This window comes from Oncorhynchus tshawytscha, unplaced genomic scaffold, assembly GCF_018296145.1.
Source record: "Oncorhynchus tshawytscha isolate Ot180627B unplaced genomic scaffold, Otsh_v2.0 Un_contig_1824_pilon_pilon, whole genome shotgun sequence".
NCBI lineage: Eukaryota > Metazoa > Chordata > Actinopteri > Salmoniformes > Salmonidae > Oncorhynchus > Oncorhynchus tshawytscha.
The window spans coordinates 1,520,265-1,546,819 of NW_024609829.1; the positions used below are offsets into that span (position 1 = coordinate 1,520,265).

Here is a 26,555-nt window from a genome sequence, read left to right on the forward strand (position 1 = left end):
TCTATTCTTTTAAAATGTTTGGGATACCCCGAGAGAAAGCACAAAGAAGAGACTATTCAACCCGGGTTAAGAGCAGACGGCTGTTAGATGTTTATTTGATAAACATATACTAAAACAAAACTAGAAATACATCATACAAACCAATGTAACAGTCAATTCCTGTGTTAGATTACCTGGGTGCAGATAGTATTAGTGATGCCATTTGGCAGGCTCAGTCAGTCTGGATAAAGTATTCCTTACAAGTGTGTAGAAATACCAATCCACTCATAAGGAAAATACACAACTATTTGCATGAAATTTAGGGGCATATTAATACAAAAAAAAAACTATTCTAATTCTTGACCTAATATATATATATCCCTGAAGTAACATGGACAATAACAGAACACTCCAACTCTAATGTATATACTACATTATATGAATTAATCTCACAAGTATTCAGAATTTAAAAAAATACAAAAAAAATGAACAGTGCTGACAATTCATTAAACCATGATGGGGTCATCTGTCTGGCAACAAACCATGAGGTGCTGCTGTGGAATAGCCATTAAGTGCTTGGTCCATCGATCTCAAACTAAACCTTGGTGAAATGCCAGTTAAAAATGTGTCTCTTTAAAAAAAAATTTTAAAAAGCTACTTCTAGAATATTTCGAGAGATTTTTGGCCTCAGTGAATTTAACAATTCAGACATGTAAATCAGATTAATTGAAAGCTTTAAGTCACATGATTGCAAATACAGTACTTGCTTTGAAATACCCACACAAAATCTCTTTACTCCACAGTATTGCATTCAAGTAACAGCACAGATGTGGAATCTTAAATTATCCCCCCAAAAATTGCAGACAAACAATGAATGACTAAAAAAAAGAATTTAAAAAAAAAGTTTGAAATGGCCTTCAGTCATTGGTTGTATTGAAGTGGTCCTCACCTCCTGTCCCTCACAGAGAAAGAGGAACCAGAGGGATTCCCCAGCCAGAGCCCCTGCTGCAGTTCTCGGTCCCCAGTTCAGCAAACTGGCGAAAACATTGGTCACAGCCCATTAAATGAGTGAGGAAAACATTTGGAGGAAGTGCAGTACAGCCATTAGACCATACAGGAGGTTTTCCTGTCTTTTCCAGGCTACAAAGCTCTGACACCTCAACAGTCCTTACGTGGGTTTATTTTCTGTAATATATACTGACGGTGTATAGCTGCAAGTCTTTTGCTGAGATACTTTTCATCCGATGTGAGAGAGTCCCATGCACAGCCAGGCAGGGTTGCTCATCTCATGCAGACGGGTAGTTAGTTGAAAGGGGACAGGTCCAGGATGAACTCTCCGATGCCAATAAAGTACATGACCTGTGCGATGCCGAAGAGAGGAGCGATGACCAGCGCCCTGCAGCCTGCTCCCTTCAGGAAGGCAGAGGGACCCTCCTTACGCATGATCTTACTGCCATGAGACAGAGTAAATAAATCATCACTGCTTGAACTTCAGGAATGTGTGTAAATAAATTATTATAAACCTCACTGGTTGTGAAGTTGCAAAAAGATCTAAAGGCAGGATAATACAAGTATTAAAATAGTGATAAAAGACTGACTCTGTACCTGACACAGTTAACCACACCGTTGTAGCTCTCCTCACTGGCACCTTTGTTTAGAGATTGCAATCTCGTTTTCACAACTGGAATAAAGTGTGAGAACTTGTTATAGCAGGAACTACAGCAGTAAATCAAACACACATTCCACTAGCTTAATAAAAGTGTGTCACAAACAGAGACAAAGATTACGAACTCACCATCACAAGGATTGACTGCCACAGCTGCGGTAGAGCCAGCCAGACAGCCAGAGAAGAAAGCCCAGTAGAAGGGTGCTGATTCATCTCGAGAGGGCTGGCCCAGCTGGTTGAGGTGGGCGAATAGTGGGAAGTAGACCATGGAGAAAGGGACATCTCTGAAACATAAAACAAGTATTTTACTGGTGGGGGTCAAAATCAAAAGTAACAGTCAGTATCTGTTGTGACCACCAGCTACATTAAGTACTGCAGTGCATCTCCTCCTCATGGACTGCACCAGATTTGCCAGTTCTTCCTGTGAGATGTTACCCCACTCTTCCACCAAGACACCTGCAAGTTCCCAGACATTTCTGGGGGGGGGGATGGCCCTAGCCCTCACCCTCCGATCCAACAAGTCCCAGACTTGCTCAATGGGATTGAGATCCGGGCTCATCGATGGCCATGGCAGAACACTGACATTCCTGTCTTGCAGGAAATCACACACAGAAGGAGCAGTATGACTGGTGGCATTGTCATGCTGGAGGGTCATGTCAGGATGAGCCTGCAGGAAGGGTACCACATGAAGGAGGGGATGTCTTCCCTGTAATGCACAGTGTTGAGTTCGCCTGCAATGACAACAAGCTCAGTTCGATGATGCTGTGACAAACCGCCCCAGACCATGACGGACCCTCCACCTCGATCCTGCTCCAGAGTACAGGCCTCGGTGTAAAGCTCATTCCTTCGACGATAAACACAAATCCGACCATCACCCCTGGTGAGAGAAAACCGTGACTCGTCAGTGAAGAGCACTTTTTTCCAGTCCAGTGATGGTGGGTTTGTGCCCATAGGCAACGTTGTTGCCGGTGATGTCTGGTGAGGACCTGCCTTAAAACAAGCCTGCAAGCTCTCAGTCCAGCCTCTCTCAGCCTATTGCAGACAGTCTGAGCACTGATGGAGGGATTGTGCATTCCTGGTGTAACTAGGGCAGTTGCCATCCTGTACCTGTCCCGCAGGTGTGATGTTTGGATGTACCGATCCCATGCAGTTATTACACGAGGTCTGCCACTGCGAGGACGATCAGCTGTCCACCCTGTCTTAGGTGTCTCACAGTACAGACATTGCAATTTATTGCCCTAACCACATCTGCAGTCCTCATGCCTCATTGCAGCATGCAAGGACCATGCTTAAGGCACTTTCACGCAGATTACCAGGGACCCTGGGCATCTTTCTTTTGGTGGTTTTCAGTATCAGTAGAAAGGCCTCTTTAGTGTCCTAAGTTTTCATAACTGTGACCTTAATTGCCTACCGTCTGTAAGCTGTTAGTGTCTTAACGACCGTTCCACGGGTGCATGTTCATTCATTGTTTATGGTTCATTGAACAAGGATGGAAACCAGTGTTTAAACCCTTTACAATGAAGATCTGTGAAGTTATTTGGATTTTTAGAAATTATCTTTGAAAGACAGTGTCCTGAAAAGGGGACGTTTCTTATTTTGCTGAGTTGAGTTATAGATGTAAGTGATAATGCCAGAGAAGCCGGTGTTTGGAGTATAAATTGGCACAGTTGTTGTTAGGCCCGAGGCGAAGGCCCGAGACTGGCTGACAACGTTCTTATCCCTTGCTTGCTAGCTAGCCAACTACAGCTAACTTACGGTCAGGTCAAGCAGTGCAGCCAGAAGTTTATCAAGTTTATAAATTGTCTGCCTGGGCTGATGAGACAGTGGATTGCGCAGTCAGGTGGAAAAGAGTAAATAGGCATTTCAAAGTCATAGATTTAACAGGTGGTAACTTGTTGGAATAGACACCGGCTGGAATGCGTTTTTAACCAAATGTCATCCAGGATTAGACCAACCCGTACGTATACGCCCGTGCTTGCTTGCTTACACACACACACACACATTACATAACACCGGTCAAAAGTTTTAGAACTCATTCAAGGGGTTCTTTATTTGACCATTTTCTACATTGTAGAATAAGAGTGAAGACCTCAAAACTGAAATAACACATGGAATCATATAGTAACAAAAAAAGTGTTAAAACAAATCCAAAAATATTTTTAATATTTGAGATTCTTCAAATAGCATCTTCGCCTCTGACAGTTTTGCACACTCTTGGCATTCGCTCAACCAGCTTCACCTGGAATGCTTTTCCAAAGGTCTTGAAGGAGTTCCCACATATGCTGAGCACTCGTTGGCTTTCCTTCACTCCACGGTCCGACTCATTCCAAACCATCTCAATTTGGTTGAGGTTGGAGGATTGTGGAGACCAGGCCATCTGATGCAGCACTCCATCACTCTTCTTCTTAATAAAATAGCCCTTACACAGCCTGGAGGTGTGCTTGGTCATTGTCCTGTTGAAAAACAAATGATAGTCCCACAAAGCGCAAACCAGATGGGATGTCATATCACTGCAGAATGCTGTGAAGGCTATGCTGGTTAAGTGTGCCTTGAATTCTAAATAAATCCCAATCAGTGTCACCAGCAAAGCATCCCCCCCAATACACATGCGGAGATCATCCATTCACCCACAACGCGTCTCACAAAGACACACCGGTTGGATCCAAAACCTCTAATTTGGACTAATTAGAAATTTCCAACAGCCTAATGTCCATTGCTCGTGTTTCTTGGCCCAAGCAAGTCTCTTCTTATTGGTGACCTTTCGTAGTGGTTTCTTTGCAGCAATTCAACCACGAAGGCCTGACTCACACAGTCTCCTCTGAACAGTTGATGTTGAGATGTGTCTGTTACTTGAACATCCAAAGCATTTATTTGGGCTGCAATTTCCGAGGCTGGTAACTCTAACGAACTTATCCTCTGCAGCAGAGGTAACCATGGGTCTTCCATTCCTTTGGCAGCCCTCATGAGAGCCAGTTTCATCATACCGCTTGAAAGGTTTTTGCTATTGCATTTGAAGAAACTTTCAAAGTTCTTGAAATTTTCTGGATTGACTGACCTTCATGTCTTAAAGTAATGATGGACTGTTGTTTCTCTTTGCTTATTTGAGTGGTTCTTGCCTTGGTCTTTTACCAAATAGGGCTATCTTGTCACAACACAACTGATTGGCTCAAATCTATTAAGAAGGAAAGAAATTCCACAAATTGACTTAACTTCTCTAGGGTAGGGGGCAGAATTTGGAATTTTGGATGAAAAACATGCCCAAATTAAACTGCCTTCTACTCGGGCCCAGAAGATAGGATATGCATATAATTAGTAGGACCATGCCCCAGGACTACCTGACATGATGACTCCTTGCTATCCCCAGTCCACCTGACCGTGCTGCTGCTCCAGTTTCAACAGTTCTGCCTTATTATTATTATACGACCATGCTGGTCATTTATGAACATTTGAACATCTTGGCCATGTTCTGTTATAATCTCCACCCAGCACAGCCAGAAGAGGACTGGCCACCCCACATAGCCTGGTTCCTCTCTAGGTTTCTTCCTAGGTTTTGGCCTTTCTAGGGAGTTTTTCCTAGCCACTGTGCTTCTACACCGGCATTACTTGCTGTTTGGGGTTTTAGGCTGGGTTTCTGTACAGCACTTTGAGATATCAGCTGATGTACGAAGGGCTATATAAATACATTTGATTTGATTTAGTAGATTTGGATAGAAAACACTAAAGTTTCCAAAACCGTTAAAAATCATGTCTGAGTATAACAGAACTGATTTGGCAGGCAAAAACCTGAGAAAAATCCATTCAGGAAGAAGGAATTTTTGTTGTTGTAGTTTTCTATTCAATGCCATTACAGTATCCATTGACTTAGGACTCAAATTGCAGCCTTCCACTAGATGTCAACAGTCTTTAGAAACTGTTTCAGGCTTATATTCTGAAAAATGAGGGAGGTTTTTGGATATAAAGAGAGACTATCAAACAAAAGGAACATTTATTGAATACATGAATGTCTTCAGAGTGCAAACATATGAAGATCAAAGGTAAGGGATTCATTTTCTCTATTTCTGACTTGTGTAACTCTTCTACTTGGCTGGTTACTGTTTGTAATGATTTGTCTGCTGGGCTATGTTCTCAAATAATTGTAAGGTATGCTTTCGCGGTAAAGCATTTTTGAAATCTGACACAGTGGTTGGATTCACAAGAAGTTAATCTTTAAACCTAATAGTTGTATCTTTTCTGAATTTTTATGAGTATTTCTGTATTTGAATTTGGCGCTCTGCAATCTCACTGGATGTTGGCCAGGTGCATACCCCAGAGAAGTTAACAAGGCACACCTGTTAATTGAAATACATTCCAGGTGACTACCTCATGAAGCTAGTTGAGAGAATGCCAAGAACGTGCAAAACTGTCAACAAGGCAAAGGGTGGCTATTTGAAGAATCTCAAATCTATTTTGATTTGTTTAACACTATTTTGGTTACTACATGATACCATGTCTTATTTCATAGTTTTGATGTCTTCACTATTATTCTACAATGTAGAAAATAGTAAAAAATAAAGAAAAACCCTTGAATGAGTAGGTGTTCTTAAAACACACACACATATAAAAATGATATTCCTGTTTGTTTTCAAGCCCAGTGCCCCATAAAAAAAAAAAGATTTCACATGAGTCACATTCATGTGTAACAATCCCTTACCTCATGAGGGTGGCCCAGAGGCCTTTGTAGAGGCCCGGGATGCCTTGAGTGCGGAGAAGTTCCCGGGCGATTTGGGTAGCAGACAGCGCACTGGTTGCAGTGCTGGGCCCCGCGTTGTAAGACCTGCTCAGCACCCTGGTGGCAGCCAGCTTAGTGGGTGACATCGAGGCTGGCTTTATCTGCTGAGCCGCTGGGATGAAGAACAAAAATACATGAATATATTTGCATAAACTTCCAACATCAATCAAATCAGGAAAATACTATGACCCTGCTTACCTAGCCTTCCTGCATCCTGAAGTTGAATCTTGAGCATTTCCATAGGAGTAGTAATGACAACCTGGCACATGCCCGCACCACAACCTGCCAACATCTCCTTAAACACTGTCAAACCCTTCCTGCAACAAAGAATCAGATTAGAAAGCATGCATGGGATTGGTCTCGTCAATGACTAGTTGGACACATCAAATCATATGAATTTGTCACATACACATGGTTAGCAGATGTTAATGCGAGTGTAGCGAAATGCTTGTGCTTCTAGTTCCGACAATGCAGTAATAACCAACAAGTAATCTAGCTAACAATTCCAAAACTACTACCTTATAGACACAAGTGTAAGGGGATAAAGAATATGTACATAAAGATATATGAATGAGTGATGGTACAGAGCGGCATAGGCAAGATACAGTAGATTGTATCGAGTACAGTATATACATATGAGATGAGTATGTAAACAAAGTGGCATAGTTAAAGTGGCTAGTGATACATGTATTACATAAAGATGCAGTAGACAATATAGAGTCCAGTATATACGTATACATATGAGATGAATGATGTAGGGTAAGTAACATTATATAAGGTAGCATAGTTTAAAGTGGCTAGTGATATATTTTACATAATTTCCCATCAATTCCCATTATTAAAGTGGCTGGAGTTGAGTCAGTTCGTCGTTGTTGGTAATCAAGTCTACCACTGTTGTGTCGTCCGCAAACTTGATGAATGTTGGAGGCGTGCATGGCCACGCAGTCGTGGGTGAACAGGGATTACAGGAGAGGGCTCAGAACGCACCCTTGTGGGGCCCCAGTGTTGAGGATCAGCGGGGTGGAGAAGTTGTTGCCTACCCTCACCACCTGGGGGCGGCCCGTCAGGAAGTCCAGTACCCAGTTGCACAGAGCGGGGTCGAGACCCAGGGTCTCGAGCTTGGAGGGTACTATGGTGTTAAATGCCGAGCTGTAGTCGATGAACAGCATTCTCACATAGGTATTCCTCTTGTCCAGATGGGTTAGGGCTGTGTGCAGTGTGGTTGAGATTGCATCGTCTGTGGACCTATTTGGGCGGTAAGCAAATTGGAGTGGGTCTAGGGTGTCAGGTAGGGTGGAGGTGATATGGTCCTTGACTAGTCTCTCAAAGCACTTCATGATGACGGAAGTGAGTGCTACGGGGCGGGGCGGTAGTCGTTTAGCTCAGTTACCTTAGCTTTCTTGGGAACAGGAACAATGGTGGCCCTCTTGAAGCATGTGGGAACAGCAGACTGGGATAGGGTTTGATTGAATATGTCCGTAAACACACCAGCCAGCTGGTCTGCGCATGCTCTGAGGGCGCGGCTGGGGATGCCGTCTGGGCCTGCAGCCTTGCGAGGGTTAACACGTTTAAATGTTTTCCTCACGTCGGCTGCAGTGAAGGAGAGTCCGCATGTTTTGGTTGCAGGCCGTGTCAGTGGCACTGCATTGTCCTCAAAGCGGGCAAAAAGGTTATTTAGTCTGCCTGGGAGCAAGACATCCTGGTCCGTGACGGGGCTAGTTTTCTTTTTGTAATCCGTGATTGACTGTAGACACTGCCACATACCTCTTGTGTCTGAGCCGTTGAATTGAGATTCTACTTTATCTCTATACTGACGCTTAGCTTGTTTGATTGCCTTGCGGAGGGAATAGCTACACTGTTTGTATTCGGTCATGTTTCCGGTCACCTTGCCCTGATTAAAAGCAGTGGTTCGCGCTTTCAGTTTCACGCGAATGCTGCCATCAATCCAAAAGCATGCATTAGTATACATCTATTACACTACACTATTACACTACATCAGTCTTCCTCTCAATCTTACTGTCTTTAAATGGCAGAAATGTAAACGGTCACTTACTCATTTTTGTTAAGATGCTGCCGGAAGAAATCATTTGCGGCTAGTTTGATGGCCTTCTCAGGAGTGACCAGGGTCAGATTCACAGCAGCACCTGAAGGCAAAACAATTGACCATTAGTCAAACCTTAAAAATCATCACGAGCAAGTCAACACAATAAGTTACATTGAAACATGATGAAAGCAGAACATGAATGAAAGAAGAGACCAGAAAAGGGCATGCAGAGAGAGAATGGGAAATTAAAATTGAGAATGTGAAAAGTTAGGCTCGTCTAATGTAAGAAAGACCAACATTTCTTTAGAAAACTATGTGGGAAGAAGACTTTAGATTAAGGTGTAGGCTAGTCTACGTGCCAGTGGGGGATGGACAGACGAGAATGAAGGTAGCCTTAGCCACTACTACAATACACATTTTCCCAAGAACACTGAATGTCAATGATCACAAGTGTTGGTGAATGAACAGAGAAAGTCAAAGGAGTCAACAGGAGAGGTGAGAATAAGTTGTATAAAGACATGAAGGAGCAAAATATTTCACAAATAGCACATTAAAAAAAACAATGTTTGCCTAGTTGAAATAGAGCAGTGTAGTAAGAACCATTAAATGATTTGCCTCCAGCGTGGCTGCGCCATATCGGCTAGCCTCTCAATATCCCAGGGGGATCCACGTCTGTAATATGAAAAACACAGATGCAAAAAAAACAAGCATTCCTCACACAAATGGAGCCCCATAAAACAGGCTCCAACCTCCTCTCCACAATAGACACTGTTGCCACTCATAAATGTGTTACATACAATATTCAGTTTCAGTGAGGCTATAGTAATGCATTTCACTGAACACTGATCATGTGATCAATTGAAAATGTGGCAATTTCCTTATAAGGATTGATGGAGAACACCATTTGTCATTCAATTAAAATTCAAATGAAGTAACAAACAATTTGCATAACGAAGGATGCATATAAACATCACTACATTGTGGTGACAATCAATCAATTTAAGATCACATGTGAATATTGCTTTTTTTCTATCAGTAATGAGCAACTACTGCATTAATTGTGAACAGCAACTTGACAGCTTATACTTTAAGTCAAATATATAATTAAATTCTCATCAGTTTGTTGCAATTTCACTAATAACCCCCCTGTTGACTAGGTAAAGAACCACTACTATTAAACCAAGACTAAAAATGAAATTACTCTTACCTCTATACATGCCAAAGTATCCTTCTGATCTAACGGTTTTGACAAGGCAGTCCATCCTGAGAGAGAAAAGACATGTCAGAACGAGGGAAATTTCTCACAACAACTAATTACTACGAATTATTTCTCGAATAGTTGCAATCGTGACAAAAAGTTTGAGAGACATCATCCAACAAATAATATGTAAATACAAAGTACAGCCATTTCTACCCATGTAGGTAAAACAGAACTAAGGAACATCAAGGGGCTTAAGGCTGGGAGTGGAGAAGACAGCTGAATGGGTGCACAGAGCAGAGGGAAATGTCATCTCCCCTCGCACATTCCTCAGGATTACTCAACGGGAAAGAATAGGACAATGGCAGGAGTCAGTCGTTACAGACACCGGATTCAAAACCTGGCATTAGTCTATGCTTTCACAATGACAACCGGATTCATTGAAGTACTGACCAAGATATCCCATCCGATATATTTAGTGCAGACCTGCAAACCTTGAAGAATTTACCAGTTGAGCACCTTTTAAGCCTAATAATGATGTTGGCAAAAAAGACTGCCTCAATAAGAATGGTGGGCTATAGACTTATGGGTACTTGGTAATTGCCTGCTCTTCAGTAGCCAACAATAAATATGTTTAAATGTTCAATCAGGGTTCTCCCTAGGATCTTCTGACAAAGTGGTGCAAATGTAGGCCTAAGGTCAGGAAGGAAAAACTCCAACTGTCATTTCCTGAAACCTTGAGTCTGAAACTATATCAAACATTGTATCCAAGTCTTGTGTATGATCCTAAATAAAAATTGTAGTCCCAATGACAATTTTTCTACGTAAAATGTTGGGGTAGTGATTATTCTAAATAATAGGTGTCGATGTGGATAGTCTAGTGAAAATGTAAACTGGCTTCTTAATTTTGTTTCGGAGAGAAAATTCTGAATAATTAAATTACTGGATGCAATGTCATACTCTAGTTTACTGTAGGCTATATGGAATATGAAACAACTGAACTAGGCCTATATGAGCTTGTTGCAGTTCTTTATCCCTGACCTCATCCATCAAGTTAGGTCCGACTACTAGGCTCCCATTCATTCAGCATGCCCTGTTGTCATTGGTGAACTGACTATTATCACATCATTAGCAGCCTACTGTTGACATACAGCCATATCAAGAGGACAGATCAAGTACTGATTAATGAACATACTGTTCAGATTAGTGGACCTAACAAATTCCTCTGAAGGACAATATTAGCGGAAACAGCTCTCTACCATGTCTGTTTCCATCCATGCAGCGACGCGCACTAAACTACCGCAACGCTGCACGTTTCCTTGCCCGTCAATGCCCTCACACCCACTACCGTTGCGGATATCAAAGCATGCGCGGGCAAGAAAGTATTCTCACTTAGTTAACTAAACTCTGTAGCTAACTACCTTCATTGTAATGACGCGTTAACTAAGGAGCCAACTCTATTTTTCCCCTCACACATAAGTGGTATCAATGGACGAAGTGGGGAGCTGCCATCCAGTTGGCGGAAGGACAATAGTACTACGACCACGGGACGGAGCGCTACAGATATTTCCAACTCGCCCAAGTCGTTTGATTGGCTCATCTCCAACTTGAGACGGTTGAGTACCAGCTACTTTGAACTGTAATTGTGCAGGTTGGCAGGTCTGTTAGTGTCATCCTTCCACGCCTTTGAGTTTAAAAAATATATTATTATTATTATTATTATTATCATCATCATCATCATCCAATAAACGATCTAGATTTAGCTATGCAGTCACACGGCATGACATGAGAAGGGAGGACAGAGTGAAGGACTCACATGTTTTTGTAGATCTGTTGGCCTTGCCTCTGGTTCTGTAGCCTGGTCTTTACCAGGTCGATGGGAAACACACAGGTAACCCCCACAATGCCAGCAATACCACCATTAATCAGTTTAGCGGGAAGGCTGGAAAAAACAGTTTCAGATTATGTTCAGATTGGCATATCACAGAAATTCAAAGCACTTGAAATAGATCAAATATAATGGATGCATGCCCTTATGAAAACTGTACTGTAACATCTAGACATCTATTGCACATACAGTATGAGATAGAGAAGCCTACAGTGACAGTACCTGATCTGCTGCTTGGTCATGGTATATTTGAGATAGGTAGCAGATGTAGAACGGAGCTGTGAGATCTTAGCTAGTTGTAAGTAGATTGTAGTGGTCAGTAGATCAAGTGCTGATGAGCAGCTGAGTAGAGTTCTGGAGGGGAAGAGGCAGGGAGATTATATATAGACTTTTAGTCTAGAGGACGAGGTACACAAACGCAACATTACCTCCCAAGAGAATTCTCTTCGGTTATAGTCACAGTCGTGTATATTCCCCCTCAAGATGATACCACGACGGCCCTCAAAGAACTACACTGGAGTTGATGCAAACTGGAAACCACATATCCTGAGGCCGCATTTATAGTAATTGGGGGGTTTTAAAGCACATTTTAGGAAAACACTACCGAAGTTCTACCAACACATTGACTGTTGTACTCGCGCTGGTAAAACATTGGACCACTGCCACTCAACTTTTCGAAATGCCTACAAGGCCCTCCCCCGCCCTCTATTTGGCAAATCTGACCACGACTCCATTTTGCTCCTCCCTTCCTATAGGCAGAAAATCAAACAGGAAGTACCCATGCTAAAGTCTATTCAATGCTGGTCTGACCAATCGGAATCCATGCTTCAAAATTGTTTTGATCATGTGAACGGGGATATGTTCTGGGTAGCCTCAATAATATTGACAAATACACAGATACGGTGACTGAGTTCATCAGGAAATGTATAGGAGATGTTGTACCCACTGTGACTATTAAAATGTACCCAAACCAGAAACCATGGATAGATGGCAGCATTCACACAAAACAGAAACCGCGAACAACTGCATTTAACCATGGCAAGGTGATTGAGAATATGGCCGAATACAAATAGTGTAGTTATTCCCTCTGTAAGGCAATCAAACACGCAAAATGTCCCAATAGAGCCACAGAGGATGCAATCACCCTTTACCATCTGGACAAGAGGAATACCTATGTAAGAATGCAGTTCATTGACTATAGCTCAGCATTCAACACCATAGTACCCTCTATTCTCATCATTCAGCTCGGGGCCCTGGGTCTGAACCCCACCCTGTGCAACTGGGTCCTGGACATCCTGACGGGCCATCCCCAGGTGGTGAAGGTAGGAAACAACACCTCCACTTCGCTGATCCTCAACACAGGAGCCAGAAGGGTGCATGGTCAACAACAACGAGACATTATAGCCTACAGGGAGGAGGTAGACGTCGTTTTCCTAAATCCAAATGTCGAGTTTATCTTTGGCATGTGATGAAACGACTGACGTAACAAATACTGCCCAATTTGCCATTTGTGTGTGTGAGATTACTGCTGAGTTTGACACAAGGGAGGAATCACTGTCTTTGGAAGCCATGCATGGCACCACCTGAGGTGAGGGCTTGTTTGAGAAACTTGTCTCGGCTATGAGCAAATTTGAGCTACAGTTTGAAAAATGAAGTGGCCTTACTATAGATGGAGGGCCAGCTATGGTTGGCTCGAAAAAGAGGTTAACCACACTAGTGAAAAAAAATTATGAGTTGTCTCAGTCTTAATCGAAGTGATTTAATTGTATGCAACAGCATCATATATCAAGAAAGTCTGTTCGCACAGTCCCTGAAGCCGAACAATGTAACGGCATCTGTAGTGTCGAACATCAATTTTATCAAAAGCAAAAGGGCTGAATAACCGCCAATTTAAGGAGCTATTGAGTGATCTTGAATCGGAGTATGGTGATCTGGTTTGCTGGTGTGATGGTTGAGCCGTGGAAATATGCTCGCGCGGTTTTACGGACTGAAAGATGAAGTAAACAATTAATAGAGATGAAGGGGAAACCTGTCGCGGAACTGAGTGATGACAAGTGGATGTGTGATTTGGCCTTCGTGGTGGACATAACCAAGTATCTGTTCTGACTTGAACGTCAAGCTCAAAAGGGCTGAAACAGCTTCTCAGCGATCTGCTGTCAAACGTGAAATCGTACGAAATTAAAGCTGTGGCAAGTACAACTAGAAAGGGGTAACACAGTGCATTTTCCTACTCCGCAAGGACAAGAGCCTGAGATTACTTGGGAATATGCCGGTGAGTGTGGAAAGCTCGCAAAGGCATTTTGTGAGCAGTTTAAGGATGTAAAAAGTAAACAACTGGAGTTGAACATATTTGCAACCCCGTTTAACGTTGAACCAGCGGATGTGCCGGATGGCCTACAACACATAGTCATTGAGCTGCAAAGCAATGACGAGCTCAAAGCCAGGTACAACCTCCCTCTCCTACAAAATGTACATTAGTGCAGAGCATTTTTCTGTTCTGAGGAGACATGCACTTAAATTTGCATCGGTGTTTGGGACAACCTACTGCTGCGAGCAGTTCTTTTCCAATCTGACAAAGACTCGATTCTGCTCAAGACTGACTGATACAAACCTGGAAAACCAGCTGCCAGTAGCATCATCTTCACTGCCAGCTGACATCAAACGCCTCTTCAAAGATAAGCTGTTTCAGCCATCGCATTAGAGGCGAGTTTGAACAAGCAATCATAATAACATTACGTACAATACTATTATCTATTTAAATAGGACTATCACTTTTCTAAATACTCAAGGACACAAGAAACATAAGTCATATTTAAAACTATGAAACCAATGTCTGTGATTAAAGTCAAATTAACACATGAATAAAATTGAAGATTGCCACTTGTAATAATATGGCCCCCGAATTAATTTATTAATATCCAAATGGCCCTTGATGGCAAAAAGGTTCCCCATTCTGGGTAAGAGCGTTAGGCCAGTTATTGAAATTTGCTAGATCGAATCCCCGATTTGACATGGTAAAAATCTGTCGTTCTGCCCCTGAACAAGGCAGTTAACCCACTGTTCCCCAGTAGGCCGTCATTGTAAATACGAATTTGTTCTTAACTGACTTGCCCTGTTAAATAAAAATTAAATAAATAAAGAGCACGCCTCGTTGGTCCCAGTTCAAGTAGTACTGTCCGAGTTTCCCACTTATTACGAACGCAATATTACAACCTGCTTGCTACTCTTGAGTAAAATGGGCATGTAGCTAGTAACGTTAAAAGGTTAGTGCTAATCAGTGTCCTTTGGATGTAGCTACCCCCAAAGGCATCCGTTTGCATGAATTGAAAGTGTTCTTGGCCCCGAGGCATCAGCTCAGTTAAGTTAGCTAAGACACAGTCCGTGTCAGTATGTGAACAAGATTCAACTCCAGTCTAACTTGTGTATTCATCCATTATATTTTCTATAAGCAACCTTATTCAATAACATTCATGTGTTATTAACATTGCCTCATTTACTGATTTAGCTAATGTTAACATTGCCAGGGTAACGTATGATGACTAACTTATCGCTTGCTAGCTACCGTTAGTTAGCTTGTATTTATCTGGAAATGGCCAATTCAATAACTTCGCTAGCTATAGTTAACGTTGCTGAAACATTACTGATCAAGTGTATCTATAGCAACAACTCGTACTCAAATCTCTGACATGTCGTTTAACAGCACTAGCGTGAGCTATTTGATGTCGGGCAAACTCGTTGGCTAACTTCTAACAAGCCGCTGCATTTCCTCTTCCAATAATGCAATGCTAGGAAAAAGAGCCACGATGACATAGCAATTGTCAATACAATGGTGATACATTAATATTGATATTTGCCAACGTTCGATAATGATACTCACCTAAAATAAATGTGAGATGAGATCTTTCGTTCTTGTACTTGAAAGTATCGTCAGCCTCGTAGTCCTGTAATTTACCGAACGCGAGATAACGGAAAATTCCATTCATTCATGTGAAGGAGGGGCCAAATCGTCAAACCTGGAGTTCCAATCCATCCAATCGTGGTTTGTAGATTTACATATTGACAGTTCATTGGTCCTTTAATTTGTAGAAGAGCGTGTGGTGGGCGGTAGCATGCGCTCCACATTAAGAATACGGTCAAGTCCAACCCAGTATCTAACTAATTAGTACCCCAAAACATTGTGCTTATTTGTACATAGTTAATGAGAGGCTGGGTTGCAACCAATAAACTGAATAAAAAGCCTTATAATTAGATATTTGAATGGCGTAGTTAGTTTATTTATGTTCTGTGTGTCCCATAGAAATATGATGACATATCTACACTGGTGTCTGCACATTTTAAACTGTAATTCTCATTTTGCTGTCTGTATACAAATTGTGTAGATGTCAATAAACAAATCTAGTTAATAAAGTTGAGTTAATGCAGATAAATAACAAAAACAAGTTAACTGTGGAGGCTTTGCCTTTCGCTTTTGCACAATTTAAGGCAGTTCCCACGAGAATGAAAATCAACCATCCACAATGTATACCAATTTACTTCTGACACGTGAATCTACTATATATTTGACTGTCTCACAGTATATGATCACACATTTTAGTACTTGCTTTTCTATGTCAACATACAATAATGTCAATGTTATAGAGAAAAAAAAGCTTGAGCAAAGAGCGGGATGCGGGATGCGGTAGCTAGCTGTAAGTGCCATTTCTTCCCAATTCCCCTCTATATTTTTAATGCAGTTGAATTCTGGGTACATACCACACTGTTGAAATTTGAACCACAGACAGATTCCCATTCTATGTTTGATTTTAATAAATAGTTTAGGATCAGAAGGAGCGAGCTGCAAAGCGAGTGACTTGCTCCTTCCATTAGCCTTGCCCCTGTCCAATGGATGGAGTAGGACAGCCGCAGCAACATAATTCACCAAAGACCTGGACAAAAAAATGTTTAAGAAGGCCTCAAGACATGGTAAATGTTATGTACCTATTTCGTTTTGTTTCTAAATAGAGAGCATATGCCAGTCCTGTCTGTCTCATGTTAATTGTATATGATTGTCATCAGATGTCACAGCAGAAGACATAGACCTCACCGGAACAGGTGACCATATTGCAGCTAATGGTGGGGGAGTATTTCCCTAAATAGAGCTTTACCCTGGGGCATCTGACCCTAACACAGCGTTTCTCCACCTGCCCTCCCAAAAGTTTCACATTTTGTTTTAACCCTAAATGGCCAAACCGGATTTAATTCATCAAAAGGATTGATGAATAGTTGACTAATTGAACCAAGTGTGCCAGTTAAGGGTTAAAACAAAAATGTGAAACGTCTGGATGGGCCCAAGGAGAGGTTTGGGAAACCCTGCCCTAAAGGAACGCCAAGGGAGATGCCAAGAGCGATTTATCAAGGCTAGGATCTTAACACTACTCCCTCAGAAAACACAACATGTGCTTCTTTATCACAAATCCCTCATGCCTTAACAGGACGAGCCTTTGATCCTCATACACTATCTTACTTCTGCTCATCAGAGCAGTAAATGGTAGAAGGGGGTATTGACCTGAGGTAGGCTTGAAGCCAGGTTGCTTGACCCTAAGGAAATCACTCTGCATACAACAACCCCAAGAGAAGTAAGGGCCTCATCAAGGCTAGCATTGTTCAACTTGTCAGGCAGCACAATTACCCTGTTAGGACATTTCTATCTAGTACTAAATACAGTTGTAATATACCGACCAATTTGAGCTGTCTCACTGGCTTTCATTTCAATGTGGGATTAAATAAAAAAGTAGTTCTATAAAACTTTCAAACCCTCAGACCGATTGACTGTAACCTAAGCCTCTGTCTTGCAGGCATGAACTCTTAGGTTGCATGCATTGAAAATAGATACAAAATGTTATAATACTCCCAAAATAAGAGGAACCACAGCTAATGTACATTAAAACCACATAGTTAAGCACATGTCATTTAATGACATTCAGTACCAGTCAAACGTTTGGACATACCTACTCATTCAGTTAGTAGGTGAGTTATTAGTATTATTAGTAAGTTATTTTTGTAACTATTTTTAACATTGCAGAATAATAGGGAAGACATCACAAATATGAAAGAACACATATGGAATCATGTAGTAACCAAAAAAGTGTTAAACAAATCAACATTTTATATTTGAGATTCTTCAAAGTTGCCAGCCTTTACCTTGATGACAGCTTTGCACACTCTTGGCATTCTCTCAACCAGCTTCATGAGGTAGTCACCTGGAATGCATTTCAATTAACAGGTGTTTATTGTTAAAAGTACATTTGTGGAATTTCTTTCCTTCTTAATGCTTTTGAGCCAATCAGTTGTGTTGTGACAAGGTAGGGGTGGTATACAGAAGATAGCCCTATTTGGTAAAAGACCAAGTCCATATTATGGCAAGAACAGCTCAAATAAGCAAAGACAAATGACAGTTCATCATTACTTTCAGACGTGAAGGTCAGTCAATCCAGGAAATTTCAAGAACTTTGAAAATTCCTTCAACTACATTTGCAAAAGCCGTCAAGCGCTATGATGAAACTTGCTCTCATGAGGACCGCCACAGGAAAGGAATACCCAGAGTTACCTCTGCTGCAGAGAATAAGTTAATTAGAGTTACTAGCCTCAGAAATCGGCAATTAACTGCACCTAAGATTTTACCTCACAGAGTTCAAGTAACAGACACATCTCAACATCAACTGTTTAAAAATATATACATATTTAACCTTTATTTAACCAGGTAAGCTAGTTGAGAACAAGTGCTCGTTTACAACTGCGACCTGATCAAGATAAAGCAAAGCAGAGCGACAGAAACAACAGCACAGAGTTACACATGGAATAAACAAGCGTACAGTCAATAACACAATAGAAAAAAATAAAGTCTATATACAGTGTGTGCAAATGCCGTGAGAAGGTAAGGCAATAAATAGGCCATAGTAGCAAAGTAATAACAATTTTGCAGATTAACACTGGAGTGATAGATGAGCAGATGATGATGAGCAGATGATGTAGTGAAAATATCATCATGGTGTGCAAAAGAGCAGAAAGGTAAATAAAAACAATATGGGGATGAGGTAGGTATATTGGTTGGGCTATTTACAGATGGACTATGTACAGCTGCAGCGATCGGTTAGCTGCTCAGATAGCTGATGTTTAAAGTTAGTGAGGGAAATGTAAGTCTCCAGCTTCAGCGATTTTTGCAATTCATTCCAGTCACTGGCAACAGAGAACTGGAAGGAAAGGCAGCCAAAGGAGGTGTTGGCATTGGGATGACCAGTGAGATATACCAGTTGGAGCACGTGCTACAGGTGGGTGTTGTTATTGTGACCAGTGAGCTGAGATAAGGCAGAGCTTTACCTAGCATACACTTATATATGACCTGGAGCCAGTGGGTCTGGTGACGAATATGCAGCGAGGGCCAGCCGTCTAGAGCATACAGGTCGCAGTGATGGGTGGTATAAGGCGCATTGGTAACAAAATGGATGGCACTGTGATAGACTACATCCAATTTTCTGAGTAGAGTATTGGAAGCTATTTTGTAGATGACATCGCCGAAGTCGAGGATCGGTAGGATGGAAAGTGTTACTGGGGTAAGTTTGGCGGCGTGAGTGAAGGAGGCTTTTGTTGCGAAATAGAAAGCAGATTCTAGATTTGATTTTGGATTGGAGATGTTTGATATGAGTCTGGAAGGAGAGTTTACAGTCTAGCCAGACACCTAGGGATTTGTAGTTGTCCATGTATTCTAGGTCAGACCGTCCAGATTAGTGTTCAGATGAGAGTACGTGAATCAGGCCTTCATGGTCAAATTGCTACAAAGAAACCACTACAAAAGGACACCAATAAGAAGCAGAGACTTTCTTGGGCCAAGAAACACACATAATGGACATTAGACCGGTAGAAATCTCTTCTTTGGTCTGATGAGTGCAAATTTGAGATTTTTGGTTTCAACCGCCGTGTCTTTGTGAGACGCAGAGTAGGTGAATGGATTATCTCCACATGTGTGGTTCCCACCGTGAAGCATGGAGGAAGATGGTGTGATGGTGTGGGGGTGTATTGCTAGTGACACTGTCTGTGATTGATTTAGATTTTGAGGCACACTTAACCAACATAGCTACCAGCTATTACAGCCAAACTATTATTTTCATGTCACATTTTAGCTAATTAATAAAATAAAAAATACAAAATAAAAACACTGCTCAAAAAAATAAAGGGAACACTAAAATAACACATCCTAGATCTGAATGAATGAAATATTCTTATTAAATAATAATTTCTTTACATAGTTGAATGTGCTGACAACAACATCACACAAAAATTATCAATGGAAATCAAATTAATCAACCCATGGAGGTCTGGATTTGGAGTCACACACAAAATTAAAGTGGAAAACCACACTACAGGCTGATCCAACTTTGATGTAATGTCCTTAAAACAAGTCAAAATGAGGCTCAGTAGTGTGTGTGGCCTCCACGTGCCTGTATGACCTCCCTACAACGCCTGGGCATGCTACTGATGAGGTGGCGGATGGTCTCCTGAGGGATCTCCTCCCAGACCTGGACTAAAGCATCCGCCAACTCCTGGGCAGTCTGTGGTGCAATGTGGCGTTGGTGGATGGAGTGAGACATGATGTCCCAGATGTGCTCAATTGGATTCAGGTCTGGCGAACGGGCGGTTTAGTCCATAGCATCAAAGCCTTCCTCTTGCAGGAACTGCTGACACACTCCAGCCACATGAGGTCTAGCATTGTCTTGCATTAGGAGGAACCCAGGGCCAACCGCACCAGCATATGGTCTCACAAGGGGTCTGAGGATCTCATCTCGGTACCTAATGGCAGCCAGGCTACCTCTGGCGAGCACACGGAGGGCTGTGCGGCCCCCCAAAGAAATGCCACCCCACACCATGACTGACCCACCGCCAAACCGGTCATGCTTGAGGATGTTGCAGGCAGCAGAACGTTCTCCACGGCGTCTCCAGACTCTGTCACGTCTGTCACATGTGCTCAGTGAGAACCTGCTTTCATCTGTGAAGAGCACAGGGCGCCAGTGGCGAATTTGCCAATCTTGGTGTTCTCTGGCAAATGCCAAACGTCCTGCACGGTGTTGGGCTGTAAGCACAACCCCCAGCTGTGGACGTCGGGCCCTCATACTACCCTCATGGAGTCTGTTTCTGACCGTTTGAGCAGACACATGCACATTTGTGGCCTGCTGGAGGTCATTTTGCAGGGCTCTGGCAGTGCTCCTCCTTGCACAAAGGCAGAGGTAGCGGTCCTGCATGCTGGGTTGTTGCCCTCCTACGGCCTCCTCCACATCTCCTGATGTACTGGCCTGTCTCCTGGTAGCGCCTCCATGCTCAGGACACTACGCTGACAGACACAGCAAACCTTCTTGCCACAGCTCGCATTGATGTGCCATCCTGGATGTGCTGCACTACCTGAGCCACTTGTGTGGGTTGTAGACTCCGTCTCATGCTACCACTAGAGTGAAAGCACTGCCAGCATTCAAAAGTGACCAAAACATCAGCCAGGAAGCATAGGAACTGAGAAGTGGTCTGTGGTCACCACCTGCAGAATCACTTCTTTATTGGGGGTGTCTTGCTAATTGCCTATAATTTCCACATGTTGTCTATTCCATTTGCACAACAGCATGTGAAATGTATTGTCAATCAGTGTTGCTTCCTAAGTGGACAGTTTGATTTCACAGAAGTGTGATTGACTTGGAGTTACATTGTGTTGTTTAAGTGTTCCCTTTATTTTTTTGAGCAGTGTATAATATTTACGTAAGTATTCACATCCTTTAATCAGTAGTTTGTTGAAGCACCTTTTTCAGGGATTACAGCATTGAGTCTTTTTGGGTAAGATGCTATAAGCTTGGCACACGTGTATTTGGGGAGTTTCTCCCATTCTTCTTTGCAGATCCGCTCAAGCTCTGTTGGTTGGATGGGGAGCATCGCTGTACAGCTTCTTTCAGGTCTTTCCAGAAATGTTCGATCAGGTTGATGTCCGGATTCTGCCTGGGCCACTCAAGAACATTCAGAGAGTTGTCCCGAAGTCACTCCTGCATGGACATGGTTGTGTGCTTAGGGTGCAAGGTGAACCTTCGCCTCAGTCTCAGGTCCTGAGCGCTCTGAAGCAGGTTTTCATCAAGGACCTCTGTACTTTGCTCCGTTCATCTTTCCCTCGATCCTGACTAGTCTCCCAGTCCATGCCGCTGAAAAGCATCCCCACACCATGATTTTGTCACGACCATGCTTCACCGTACGGATGATGTCAGGTTTTCTCCAGACGAAACGCATTCAGGCCAAAGAGTTCAATCTTGGTTTCATCAGAATCTTGTTTCTCATGGTCTGAGAGTCTTTTGGTGCCTTTTGGCAAACTCCAAGTGGGCTGTCATGTGCCTTTTTACTGAGGAGTGCCTTCAGTCTGGCCACTCTATCATAAAGGCCTGATTGGTGGAGTGCTGCAGAGATGGTTGACCTTCTTTAAGGTTCTCCCATCTCAACAGAGGATCTCTGGAGCTCTGTCAGAATGACCATCAGGTTTTTGGTTTCGTCCCTGACCAAGCCCTTCTCCCCCTATTGCTCAATTTGGCCAGCTCGCGAAAGAGTCTTTGTGGTTCCTAACTTCTTCCATATGAAAATGAATGATGGCGGCCACTGTGTTCTTGGGGACCTTCAATGCTGCAGAAATGTTTTGGTACACTTCCCCAGATCTGTGCCTCGACACAATCCTGTCTCAGAGATCTACAGACAATTCCTTTGATCTCATGGCTTGGCTTTTGCTCTAACATCCACTGTCAACTGTGCGACCTTACATAGACAGGTGTGTGCCTTTCCAAATCATGTCCAATCAATTGAATTTACCACAGGTGGATCTCAATCAAGTTTTAGAAAGATCTCAAGGATGACCAATGAAATTAGGATGCACCTGAGCTCAATTTCGATTCTCATAAGAAATGGTCTGAATACTTATGTAAATCAGGTATTTCTGTTTTTATATTTTATCCATTTGCTAACATTTCTAAAAACCTGTATTTCATTTGTCATTATGGGGTATTGTGTGTAGATTTTTAAAATCCGTTTTAGAATAAGGCTGTAATGTAACAAATGTCAAGGAGTCTGAATACTTTCTGAATGCACTGTATATATAGAATCATTTATTTGTTCTTTTTTTGGTGTCACATTTTGGTTTGTAGTTTGTCTTTTGCCCATGGCTGTGCCACAGCTGTGTGGTTGTTTAAAGAATGGAATTAATGATTTCCTAATAATTACTTCTGACTCAGGGCACTACAACATGTCCCTTCCTGCTCTGAACTTCTCCGGGTGTCTGAGACATTGGACAGTGGGGCTGGATGAACTTGTAAACAGTGGCTACTGGACAGCCACCATGACTCACCAGACCATCTTGGATGTGATCTCCTCCATTGTCCTGACTCCTCACAGTGGATGGGAATCGCAAGCAATGCCGCTTCCAGAAAGCCTCAAGGTTTTTACTACCTTCTTATGTGTCGATGTTTTGTTCAGTGTATAATTATGCCGTCTTAAAGTGCATGCTGCTCTTCTTTTTTGTTATGAATTCTATTTGTGTGATATTATATTGCAGTTGGTCTTTTTTTTTGAAGAACATTAATTGTCAACTAGAAGGTAATTTTCTTTGAAGAAAAATTGTGAAACACACACAGAACCACACACAGAGAGGTTGGAGCAACACGGTCAGATGTCTGGGATTTGAACCCGCAACCCACCTCTCTAACCTCTAGGCTATTTGCCACGCCTTTGTGGTTTGGTTTGATGTATAATTTTGTGATGTCATCTTGCAGTCTGACTCTCTATGTAGTGTTGAGTAGGGTTTCTACGACAGGTGTCTTCCTGGCGAAAGACGATGACATCATCCTTCGTCAAACATGTCCATACAAAGACCAATCATGTAATTATTCTTACAGTTCCTAGCTTTAATGTCACCTAGTTTAGAACTTGTTTCTTTTAAGTTCATCTCTGCACTTCACTGTGATTTTCATGTTGTAGACGCCAAGCAAAGGAATGTGTGGCACGTCAGAGTTGACAGCAGCCAAAGAGACGTCAGGAAAATCATCTGCCAAAGTAGATGAGGAGGGCCTTGAGTTTGCAGTCTGCTGACACAGCGTGCTCCTCAAGGCCCTCAACATGTACAGAGGTGAGATGTATGGCTATCCAATGTACTTGCAAAAGGAGCTGACATGGTGGGCTTTTTCTTCTGCGATGTTGCATGCAAATACTGGCCATATTTGCAGAAAGTTGTGCAGGCATGCCCAGAGTTGAAGTAGCTTCTAAAAATGAACACTCTCCTCACTATTATGCATGTGAAGGCACATGAATGGTCTTATGAGGTAATTGTTTTCCTTCATGACTGTTTTTGGGTTATGCACAAGCATATTGTAATGCTTTTTAAAATAATTGAATGAATACATTACTACATTTTTTTACATGTTCATTATGGCATTATATTATAGAAGAGCAGGTAAATAGTTTTATATCCAGAGCTGTAAGTCTATTATGATAAAATAACTAATGCTGAAGAAGGTTTAGGATTGCAACATAATTCCCTTAATAATGTTTAACTATTAAATGGTCCTTATATTTGAGCTCGAGCACACTTCAATTAATAATTAAACCTAATTGCCCCTCTCCTGGACTGTCACGGTGCCACGGTTTAGAGGCTTGCATACTACAACGACCCTGAGCGCTGAGCCGGAGGGATTTATACTCCTGGCAGGCTGGCCCGGTCGAAGGGTCCATGGTCCTCCTTGTTGGTGGTTGGGCGTGGAGCTAACTACCCCACCCTGGAAAAAACAGAAATATTGACGAATGGAAACCAAATAAATTGCCCCAAAGCAGGACATTTTCTTGGACACATGTTACTGTTGAAGGGAGAAGCTAACAGTGAAAGACACTTTTCACTGATGACGTTTAACCGCATTTATTGATGCCTCTTTTCAAAGGGACGCCAGTAGTGGAACTTTTATGGATCTTGAGCATTTCCCCACCTTACGGCCTTCTGAACCTAGCTAAAAGTCAAATGCTATCAGCTCTACACTTGGTGGGTATGAATAGAGTGTGATTGGACGCATGAGGATGAAGAGACCCGCACCCCAGTGTTCCGTTTTTTCTCAGAGCGTCTTGATACTAACCTCCCAAATCGTACAGGTTTGTCCAGCTTGGAGCATCATACCCAAGAATCGAGGCTGTAATTGCTGCCAAAGGTGCTTCTTTAGCGGTGACAGGTAGCCTAGTGGTTAGAGCATTGGCCCAGTAAACGAAAGGTTGCTGGATGGAATCCCCGAGCTGACAAGGTAAAAATCTGCCGTTCTGCCCCTGAACAAGGCAGTTAACCCACTGTTCCCCAGTAGGCCATCATTGTAAATACAAATTGGTTCTTAACTGACTTGCCTAGTTAAATAAAGGTTGCATTTAAATGAAATAATTCAACAAAGTACTGAGTAAAGGGTCTGAATACTTATTTAAATGTGATATTTCTATTTTTTTCATTTTTATAAATTAGCAAAAAATTCTAAAAACTTGTTTTTGCTTTGTTATTATGGGGTATTGTGTGTAGATTGATGAGGGAAATAAACAATTGAATTTGTTTTAGAATTAGGCTGCAACCTAACAAAATGTGAAAAAAGTCAAGGGGTCTGAATACTTTCCAATGGCACTGTGTATATGATGTTTGGCGATTAGTCTTGGCGTTCCAATTCATCCCAATGGTGTTCAATTGAGTTGGCCAGTTAAGTTCTTCCTCACCAATCTCGAAAAGAAATGTGTATGGACCTCACTTTGTACACAGGGGCATTGTCATTCTGAAACAGGAAAGGGCCTTCGCCAAACTGTTGCCACAAAGTTGGAAGCACAGAATCGTCTAGAATGTCATTGTATGCTGTAGCGTTAAGATTTCCCTTCGCTGTAACTAAGGGAACTAAGCCCTGAACTATGAAAAACAGCCCCAGAACATTATTCCCCCTCCACCAAATTTTACAGTTGGCACTATGCATTTGGGCAGGTAGCGTTCTCCTGGCATCCGCCAATGCCGGATTAGTCCTTCAGACTGCCAGATGGTAAATAGTGATTCATCACTCCAGAGACCGCGTTTCCACTGCTCTAGTCCAATGGGGGCGAGCTTTACACCACTCCAGCCGACATTTGGCATTGCGAATGGTGATATTAGGCTTGTGTGTGGCTGCTCGGCAATGAAAACCCATTTCATGAAGCTCCCGACGAACAATTATTGCAATGACGTTGCTTCGAGGCAGTTTAGAACTCGATAGTGAGTGCTGCAATTGAGGATAGACGTGCTACTTGATTTAGCACTCAACAGTCCAGTTCTATGAGCTTGTTTGGCCTACCACTTCGTGACTGAGCCATTGGTGCGCCTGGACGTTTCCACTTCACAGTTCCACTCTTATAGTTGACCAGGGCAGCTCTAGCAGGGTATAAATTTGATGAACTGACTTGTTGGAAAGGTGGCATCCTGTGACGGTGCCACGGTGAAAGTCACTGAGCTCTTCAGTAAGGACATTCTTCTTCCAGTGTTTGTCTACGGAGATTGCATGGCGGTGTGCTCGATTTTATACAACTGTCAACAACGGTGTTGCTGTAATAGCCGAATCCACTAATTTGAAGCGGTGTACACATAGTTTTGTATGTACAGTGTATGTACATAGCTACCTCAATTCCCTCGTACCCCCGCACATTGACTCAATACTGGTACTCCCTGTACATAGCCCTGTAATTTATACTCATTATTGTTATTCACTGTAATTATTTTGCGTGTCACTATTTATATTTTTATTTTATATTTGTTTTATCTTTATCTGTAACTCTGCATTGTTGGAAAAGGACCCATAAGTAGTTATTACACTGTTAGTCTACAAGTGTTGTTTTACGAAGCATGAACAATTAACAATTGATTTGCGATGTGTGTGGAGTGTGACCGCATTCTGTGTTCCTACACAGAATGTGATTCATTCAGATGAGTTACAACTA

General features: G+C 42.3%; 1 protein-coding gene across 1 annotated transcript; it reads right to left on the reverse strand.

Annotated features, from left to right (window-relative positions):
- Positions 1-66: 66 nt before the first annotated feature.
- On the reverse strand, positions 67-15,555 carry LOC112254203 (mitochondrial glutamate carrier 1). Its single transcript, XM_024426542.2, has 10 exons — positions 15,421-15,555; positions 11,766-11,897; positions 11,472-11,597; positions 9,665-9,720; positions 8,467-8,557; positions 6,612-6,730; positions 6,336-6,525; positions 1,775-1,929; positions 1,585-1,660; positions 67-1,429 (listed from the first exon to the last, which is right to left on the reverse strand). The coding sequence occupies exons 2-10, from the start codon at positions 11,783-11,785 to the stop codon at positions 1,282-1,284; spliced, it is 981 nt and encodes a 326-aa protein (XP_024282310.1). The 5' UTR covers positions 11,786-11,897; positions 15,421-15,555; the 3' UTR covers positions 67-1,281.
- Positions 15,556-26,555: the final 11,000 nt, after the last annotated feature.

Bases quoted from the DNA above. Each gene is read 5' to 3' on its own strand.
- LOC112254203 (XM_024426542.2), bottom strand. From the start codon at position 11,785: ATGACCAAGCAGCAGATCAG. The intron at 8,558-9,664 runs GTAAGAGTAATT...TTTTGCCTTCAG, and splicing joins ATACTTTGGCATGTATAGAG to GTGCTGCTGTGAATCTGACC. The intron at 1,430-1,584 runs GTACAGAGTCAG...GTCTCATGGCAG, and splicing joins GGTGTGGTTAACTGTGTCAG to TAAGATCATGCGTAAGGAGG.